A 10,000-nucleotide genomic window follows, 5' to 3' on the forward strand; every position below is an offset into this window, starting at 1 on the left:
GTCAAGAAATCCTGTGGGGGGTACGGGCCACAAAGACATTCCAGGGCCATTAGGTAAGGGCCATTGTTCTTGTCTGAGGTGTCCCAGGTGTGTTTACACCTAACTCATCAATATGCATTAGTAGGGACACTAGTTTTGAAAAGGTACAGGTCACTCTAAAATTATAAATATATAGTAGTGAAACCACACACACTTTCTAAATGCTAAACTCACCTTTGTAAAACTAACACTTATGTTTACAAAGTTCAGAGTTCAAAAGCCTTGCTCCAAAATCTTTACAATGTATTTTTTGTACAAAGTCTGAGCACCTCTGAAAGTATGTTTTTGGAAGGGTTTGTTTAGATTTGATTTAAATTCAATCTTTTTTTACTACATTCCTTTCATTCCCATGTTATTATTGCTGAGGTATTCTAGAATATAATCATACATGCCACTTTTGCCTCAATGTTTTTAGTTAGGTGAAATAAACTAAAATATCAAGGCATGGCAGACTACCTAAGAGAGTGAAAAACAGGCTCGGACTCAGTAGTGTTAAACACACACACACACACACACACACACACACACACACACACACACACACACACACACACACACAAAGAACAGAGACCCACTTCCTCTTTACATATATAAATATCTCAAGTGTTAAGGTTAGGGTTAAATATCTCCACTAAACCAGACCCATGTTGTGATCTCCTGAAGGTTAGGATTAAATATCTCCACTAAACCAAGTTACAAGTCTTTTATTGTCAGATGCACAGAATGACACAGGGTCAGACTGATTCTTAGGACAAGGCACCACACAACAACCTACCATAGCATAACATAGCAAACATAATATAACATAACATAACATGTTAATTATGTCCACTAAAACAGACCCAATGTTGTGATCTCTTGAAGGTCACTCAAAAAAGGTGAATGATTACAACCTTCCTCGGGAGTGCATCCGGAAATACTTCCCATCCCGGAAGTGTTTCACCTTCCCATTCCCAACATCCAGCCCGGAGAATGTGATCCGCATGGAGAGCCTGGGCCCCTCTGAGCTGGCCCCAGCGTTCCTGGAGGTCGCCGACCGCTTCTGCAGCTTCGTCTTCGACCAGAGCCCAGTGAAGCAGCTGAAGGATGGGCACACAGTCGATGGCCGAAGTGAGTCAGTCTGGAATAATCAGTGAGGCTCATGGCATCTGGGCAACCCAACTGTTGGGTTGTTGGAGTGTTTTCTAGCTCCAGTCCTGTAGGTACAACTGACACTAACCCATTCTGTTCATAATTAACAAAACGAAAGTTAGTTACCAACTCTACAATGCAACTGAAACTTTACTGTCAAATGAGTAACTTGTTACAACTGTTGTTGTCACACTACTACTGAGTTACTGTTACACTGTTAGTGAGTTTTACGTTCCGGCCGGCTCGTGACCGAAACAATAACATTTGGAGGCAGACTACAATGGTTTTCTTACAAAAGTAACGCGTGTTTATTTCAGTCCATACAATATAACGCAAAGGCGACGTGTCTAGGGGGTTAAACGTCGGTATCCTGAGTGCCGGCTCGAGAGAGAAAGAGACAGGTGTCCAGTAGACCTTTATCTCCCACGCCTCCCCAGGTGTGAATCATCAGGCAATAAACTCGTCGTGGGCGTTACGTAGTCCCCACTGTTTCCTGCAGGGCATGCATGGCCACTGCAATGTCTGCAGGGGCGCAGGGGGTCGTAACACTTCCCTCCCAAGAAGGTTTCCCTGGGAAACCTAAGAACCCAAAAAGAAAGACCCTCTGTGACCCTGCGCAATCTCCAGTCCCCCAGCATCCAGGGCCCTAGGAAACTAGAGGAAGAAAGAGAAAAACAGGTCGCAAGGCAAATTATTCAAGCTCCTGAGAGCATCAGCAATGAGGTAGTCAACACCACCAATATACACAATTTAATAAGGGATACCGCTGGAATATAAGACTATAATTTGTTATTGGGGTTCCTCATCCGGTCAATACACACCAGAGACCTGTTATCGGTGTAGACCGTAACAAAATCAGAGGCAGAACCCAAATAAACCTCATAATACCGTACTGCCATGACGAGGGGTAGGGCCTCCTTCTCCACAGTGGAATAACCCAGAGCCGGATGTTCAACCCCATCTGAGCCCAACTGGAGATGTACAGCACCAACACAGTCACTGGCATCAACAGCCAAATGTAAACGTTCTTCAAATAAATCTTTATCTTGGATTTTTCTGCAAGTTTTTCCTTATCCAAATCAGGGGCTTTAGGCTCAACACCCAACTTCCCTATCGGAGAATCTTCCTGGGAATTTTCCAACTGCTGCTCCAGAGAAGATATGCTTTCTGAGGTCTCTTTCACTACCCTCTCAATTGTTTTATGCACCAGCTGTTCCTCAAGCTGCTTTGATAGGATCAGGTCATTATCCCCTTTGTTAGCCTCACCCAGAAGCTTGTTTTGCTCATCTTTAGCTGACTTGAGTTCTCGCTCATAACGTTGTTCTTTCTCAAGAACTTCTTGTTTTAGACGGTTCACTTGCAGTTGGATTTTACCGTTTTGTTTGAGCGCAGCTTCAAGTTTTGTGTAGAGGAACCACCATACGAAGCAATTTGTTGTAACAAGATAAGTTTTACTGGTAGATACTGACACAATACAACTCGCCCAACAGACAATCAAGTACAGTCAAGCAAGCTGGAGAATGCATTCTGATCAGATACAGAGGATGCTCAAACTTTTAAGGCCTAATTCTGTGATGTCACTCTGGGCCCCAGGGCCGCCCATCTAACGATCTTAAGATTGTGAAATACTGTCTCGTCCACTTTGCACATAGTAATAACACATGATTCTTGTGGTAATTTCCCTTTACAGAACTTCTGCTTTTCATCTGCTGACACATCTTTATCGTCTGAAAGCTTTCCCTTATCTGCGCCACAGACTGGCAAATAATGTTCTTCTCTAAACTTAGTTTCCACTTGCCCTTTCACACAGCCTTCTGTCCCAGTTTTAACTTGCTGTCTCTGTCTGATTTTTTCATTTAATATACTTCATTTGATACATTTGATAATTCAAATTTATCTTACATAAGTCCTTGTGTTTCTCCCTCGTAAGTCCTTGGTCACATGGTGAAGATGTACGTGGAGATCTTCTCCAGTGGGGGCGTGCCCTGTCTGGAGAATGCTGTGGTTGCCATGGCACAGCTTGAGAATGAGGATGCTATTAAGGAAGGGCTTGAGGTCTATGAGAGCGGATTGGAGCAACTGAGGCTGTACTTCCCTGTGGACCTGAAGGACATCACCTCCGGACACCAGCGCCTCACCAGCCTGGCAACAGAAATCTTCATGAAGCGCTCCTTCAAGGATGATGATGGCAAGCACATGAAGTCTCTGGAGGTAAGCTGGAGCTCTCAGATATGAAACAGATGAGGGAACGGGGAGCGAAACTAACAAGTATAAAGATATACTGTGTAGTCGTCTCTTAAACTAAATCCTTTAAGTAGCTGAGACATTCTGTGATAAGGAGTAAGAAGGTTTCCATGTGGTGTTTCAGGAGGCCCTCGACAAGCTGTTCAGTAGATTCCTGCTGCAGAATGAGGAGGCTTCGGTGCTGATCTGTCAGGAAATCCTCGCAGGTCTCTCTGCTCCACTGAAGAACAAACTCCAGCAGGGGTTCTACACCAAAGTCGGAGGCTACCAGCTCTTCTGCCAGGACATGGAGGAGATTGTGGTGAAATACAACAGCCAGACCCACAGAGGAGAAAAGGTTCAACAGACAACAGCATTACACAAACACTCTAGAATCAGGCTATGAGGAACACTCTGGAACCAGGCCAACAGTCTTACACAAACACTCTAGAACCAGGCCAACACAAACACTCTAGAATCAGGCCAACAGTCTTACACAAACACTCTAGAACCAGGCCAACAGTCACAATCTAGAACCAGGCCAACAGTCTTACACAAACACTCTAGAACCAGGCCAACACAAACACTCTAGAACCAGGCCAACACAAACACTCTAGAACCAGGCAGACAGTCTAACACAAACACTCTAGAACCAGGCCGACAGTCTCACACAAACACTCTAGAACCAGGCCAACAGTCTTACACAAACACTCCAGAACCAGGCCAACACAAACACTCTAGAACCAGGCCAACAGAAACACTCTAGAACCAGGACAACAGTCTTACACAAACACTCTAGAACCAGGCCAACAGACACACTCTAGAACCAGGCCCAACAGTCTTACAGAAACACTCTAGAACCAGGCCAACACAAACACTCTAGAACCAGGCCAACACAAACACTCTAGAACCAGGCTGACAGTCTTACACAAACACTCCAGAACCAGGCCAACACAAACACTCTAGAACCAGGCCAACAGTCTTACACGAACACTCTAGAACCAGGCCAACAGTCTTACACAAACACTCTAGAACCAGGCCAACAGTCTCACACAAACACTCTAGAACCAGGCCAACACAAACACTCTAGAACCAGGCCAACACAAACACTCTAGAACCAGGCCAACAGTCTTACACAAACACTCTAGAACCAGGCCGACAGTCTTACACAAACACTCTAGAACCAGGCCAACACAAACACTCTAGAACCAGGCCAACACAAACACTCTAGAACCAGGCCAACAGACACACTCTAGAACCAGGCCAACAGTCTTACACAAACACTCTAGAACCAGACAAACACAAACACTCTAGAACCAGGCCAACAGTCTTACACAAACACTCCAGAACCAGGCTGACACAAACACTCTAGAACCAGGCCAACAGTCTTACACAAACACTCTAGAACCAGGCCAACAGAAACACTCTAGAACCAGGCCAACAGTCTAACACAAACACTCTAGAACCAGGCCAACACAAACACTCTAGAACCAGGCCAACAGTCTTACACAAACACTCCAGAACCAGGCTGACACAAACACTCTAGAACCAGGCCAACAGTCTTACACAAACACTCTAGAACCAGGCCAACAGAAACACTCTAGAACCAGGCCAACAGTCTAACACAAACACTCTAGAACCAGGCCAACACAAACACTCTAGACCAGGCCAACAGTCTCACACAAACACTCTAGAACCAGGCCAACAGAAACACTCTAGAACCATGCTGACAGTCTAACACAAACACTCCAGAACCAGGCCAACACAAACACTCTAGAACCAGGCCAACACAAACACTCTAGAACCAGGCCAACAGACACACTCCAGAACCAGGCCAACAGTCTTACACAAACACTCTAGACCCATAGGTACACAAACACTCTAGAATCAGGCCAACACAAACACTCTAGAACCAGGCCAACAGTCTTACACAAACACTCTAGAATCAGGCTGACAGTCTAACACAAACACTCCAGAACCAGGCCAACACAAACACTCTAGAACCAGGCCAACACAAACACTCTAGAACCAGGCCAACAGTCTTACTCAAACACTCTAGAACCAGGCCAACGGTCTTACACAAACACTCTAGAACCAGGCCAACAGTCTTACACGAACACTCTAGAACCAGGCCAACAGTCTTACACAAACACTCTAGAACCAGGCCAACAGTCTCACACAAACACTCTAGAACCAGGCCAACACAAACACTCTAGAACCAGGCCAACACAAACACTCTAGAACCAGGCCAACAGTCTTACACAAACACTCTAGAACCAGGCCAACACAAACACTCTAGAACCAGGCCAACACAAACACTCTAGAACCAGGCCAACAGACACACTCTAGAACCAGGCCAACAGTCTTACACAAACACTCTAGAACCAGGCCAACAGAAACACTCTAGAACCAGGTCAACAGTCTTACACAAACACTCTAGAACCAGACAAACACAAACACTCTAGAACCAGGCCAACAGTCTTACACAAACACTCCAGAACCAGGCTGACACAAACACTCTAGAACCAGGCCAACAGTCTTACACAAACACTCTAGAACCAGGCCAACAGAAACACTCTAGAACCAGGCCAACAGTCTAACACAAACACTCTAGAACCAGGCCAACAGTCTTACACAAACACTCCAGAACCAGGCTGACACAAACACTCTAGAACCAGGCCAACAGTCTTACACAAACACTCTAGAACCAGGCCAACAGAAACACTCTAGAACCAGGCCAACACAAACACTGTAGACCAGGCCAACAGTCTCACACAAACACTCTAGAACCAGGCCAACAGAAACACTCTAGAACCATGCTGACAGTCTAACACAAACACTCCAGAACCAGGCCAACACAAACACTCTAGAACCAGGCCAACACAAACACTCTAGAACCAGGCCAACAGACACACTCCAGAACCAGGCCAACAGTCTTACACAAACACTCTAGACCAATAGGTACACAAACACTCTAGAATCAGGCCAACACAAACACTCTAGAACCAGGCCAACAGTCTTACACAAACACTCTAGAATCAGGCTGACAGTCTAACACAAACACTCCAGAACCAGGCCAACACAAACACTCTAGAACCAGGCCAACACAAACACTCTAGAACCAGGCCAACAGTCTTACTCAAACACTCTAGAACCAGGCCAACGGTCTTACACAAACACTCTAGAACCAGGCCAACAGTCTTACACGAACACTCTAGAACCAGGCCAACAGTCTTACACAAACACTCTAGAACCAGGCCAACAGTCTCACACAAACACTCTAGAACCAGGCCAACACAAACACTCTAGAACCAGGCCAACAGTCTTACACAAACACTCTAGAACCAGGCCGACAGTCTTACACAAACACTCTAGAACCAGGCCAACACAAACACTCTAGAACCAGGCCAACACAAACACTCTAGAACCAGGCCAACAGACACACTCTAGAACCAGGCCAACAGACACACTCTAGAATCAGGTCAACAGTCTTACACAAACACTCTAGAACCAGACAAACACAAACACTCTAGAACCAGGCCAACAGTCTTACACAAACACTCCAGAACCAGGCTGACACAAACACTCTAGAACCAGGCCAACAGTCTTACACAAACACTCTAGAACCAGGCCAACAGAAACACTCTAGAACCAGGCCAACAGTCTAACACAAACACTCTAGAACCAGGCCAACACAAACACTCTAGAACCAGGCCATCAGTCTTACACAAACACTCCAGAACCAGGCTGACACAAACACTCTAGAACCAGGCCAACAGTCTTACACAAACACTCTAGAACCAGGCCAACAGAAACACTCTAGAACTAGGCCAACAGTCTAACACAAACACTCTAGAACCAGGCCAACAGTCTCACACAAACACTCTAGAACCAGGCCAACACAAACACTCTAGAACCAGGCCAACACAAACACTCTAGAACCAGGCCAACAGTCTTACACAAACACTCTAGAACCAGGCCGACAGTCTTACACAAACACTCTAGAACCAGGCCAACACAAACACTCTAGAACCAGGCCAACACAAACACTCTAGAACCAGGCCAACAGACACACTCTAGAACCAGGCCAACAGTCTTACACAAACACTCTAGAACCAGGCCAACAGAAACACTCTAGAACCAGGTCAACAGTCTTACACAAACACTCTAGAACCAGACAAACACAAACACTCTAGAACCAGGCCAACAGTCTTACACAAACACTCCAGAACCAGGCTGACACAAACACTCTAGAACCAGGCCAACAGTCTTACACAAACACTCTAGAACCAGGCCAACAGAAACACTCTAGAACCAGGCCAACAGTCTAACACAAACACTCTAGAACCAGGCCAACACAAACACTCTAGAACCAGGCCAACAGTCTTACACAAACACTCCAGAACCAGGCTGACACAAACACTCTAGAACCAGGCCAACAGTCTTACACAAACACTCTAGAACCAGGCCAACAGAAACACTCTAGAACCAGGCCAACAGTCTAACACAAACACTCTAGAACCAGGCCAACACAAACACTCTAGACCAGGCCAACAGTCTCACACAAACACTCTAGAACCAGGCCAACAGAAACACTCTAGAACCATGCTGACAGTCTAACACAAACACTCCAGAACCAGGCTAACACAAACACTCTAGAACCAGGCCAACACAAACACTCTAGAACCAGGCCAACAGACACACTCCAGAACCAGGCCAACAGTCTTACACAAACACTCTAGACCCATAGGTACACAAACACTCTAGAATCAGGCCAACACAAACACTCTAGAACCAGGCCAACAGTCTTACACAAACACTCTAGAATCAGGCTGACAGTCTAACACAAACACTCCAGAACCAGGCCAACACAAACACTCTAGAACCAGGCCAACACAAACACTCTAGAACCAGGCCAACAGTCTTACTCAAACACTCTAGAACCAGGCCAACGGTCTTACACAAACACTCTAGAACCAGGCCAACAGTCTTACACGAACACTCTAGAACCAGGCCAACAGTCTTACACAAACACTCTAGAACCAGGCCAACAGTCTCACACAAACACTCTAGAACCAGGCCAACACAAACACTCTAGAACCAGGCCAACACAAACACTCTAGAACCAGGCCAACAGTCTTACACAAACACTCTAGAACCAGGCCAACACAAACACTCTAGAACCAGGCCAACACAAACACTCTAGAACCAGGCCAACAGACACACTCTAGAACCAGGCCAACAGTCTTACACAAACACTCTAGAACCAGGCCAACAGAAACACTCTAGAACCAGGTCAACAGTCTTACACAAACACTCTAGAACCAGACAAACACAAACACTCTAGAACCAGGCCAACAGTCTTACACAAACACTCCAGAACCAGGCTGACACAAACACTCTAGAACCAGGCCAACAGTCTTACACAAACACTCTAGAACCAGGCCAACAGAAACACTCTAGAACCAGGCCAACAGTCTAACACAAACACTCTAGAACCAGGCCAACACAAACACTCTAGAACCAGGCCAACAGTCTTACACAAACACTCCAGAACCAGGCTGACACAAACACTCTAGAACCAGGCCAACAGTCTTACACAAACACTCTAGAACCAGGCCAACAGAAACACTCTAGAACCAGGCCAACACAAACACTGTAGACCAGGCCAACAGTCTCACACAAACACTCTAGAACCAGGCCAACAGAAACACTCTAGAACCATGCTGACAGTCTAACACAAACACTCCAGAACCAGGCCAACACAAACACTCTAGAACCAGGCCAACACAAACACTCTAGAACCAGGCCAACAGACACACTCCAGAACCAGGCCAACAGTCTTACACAAACACTCTAGACCAATAGGTACACAAACACTCTAGAATCAGGCCAACACAAACACTCTAGAACCAGGCCAACAGTCTTACACAAACACTCTAGAATCAGGCTGACAGTCTAACACAAACACTCCAGAACCAGGCCAACACAAACACTCTAGAACCAGGCCAACACAAACACTCTAGAACCAGGCCAACAGTCTTACTCAAACACTCTAGAACCAGGCCAACGGTCTTACACAAACACTCTAGAACCAGGCCAACAGTCTTACACGAACACTCTAGAACCAGGCCAACAGTCTTACACAAACACTCTAGAACCAGGCCAACAGTCTCACACAAACACTCTAGAACCAGGCCAACACAAACACTCTAGAACCAGGCCAACAGTCTTACACAAACACTCTAGAACCAGGCCGACAGTCTTACACAAACACTCTAGAACCAGGCCAACACAAACACTCTAGAACCAGGCCAACACAAACACTCTAGAACCAGGCCAACAGACACACTCTAGAACCAGGCCAACAGACACACTCTAGAATCAGGTCAACAGTCTTACACAAACACTCTAGAACCAGACAAACACAAACACTCTAGAACCAGGCCAACAGTCTTACACAAACACTCCAGAACCAGGCTGACACAAACACTCTAGAACCAGGCCAACAGTCTTACACAAACACTCTAGAACCAGGCCAACAGAAACACTCTAGAACCAGGCCAACAGTCTAACACAAACACTCTAGAACCAGGCCAACACAAAC

General features: G+C 45.9%; 1 protein-coding gene across 1 annotated transcript in view; it reads left to right on the forward strand.

The window, feature by feature from the left end:
• Positions 1-10,000, forward strand: part of LOC105910586 (guanylate-binding protein 1-like) — a 24,558-nt gene that overhangs the window by 6,866 nt on the left and 7,692 nt on the right. The window contains exons 7-9 of the mRNA XM_031580426.2: positions 904-1,149; positions 3,101-3,381; positions 3,539-3,751. Of these exons, the coding sequence (XP_031436286.1) occupies positions 904-1,149; positions 3,101-3,381; positions 3,539-3,751 (740 nt within the window). The remainder of the gene's footprint in view (positions 1-903; positions 1,150-3,100; positions 3,382-3,538; positions 3,752-10,000) is intronic.

The sequence above is a fragment of the Clupea harengus genome, chromosome 2 (genome assembly GCF_900700415.2).
Source record: "Clupea harengus chromosome 2, Ch_v2.0.2, whole genome shotgun sequence".
NCBI lineage: Eukaryota > Metazoa > Chordata > Actinopteri > Clupeiformes > Clupeidae > Clupea > Clupea harengus.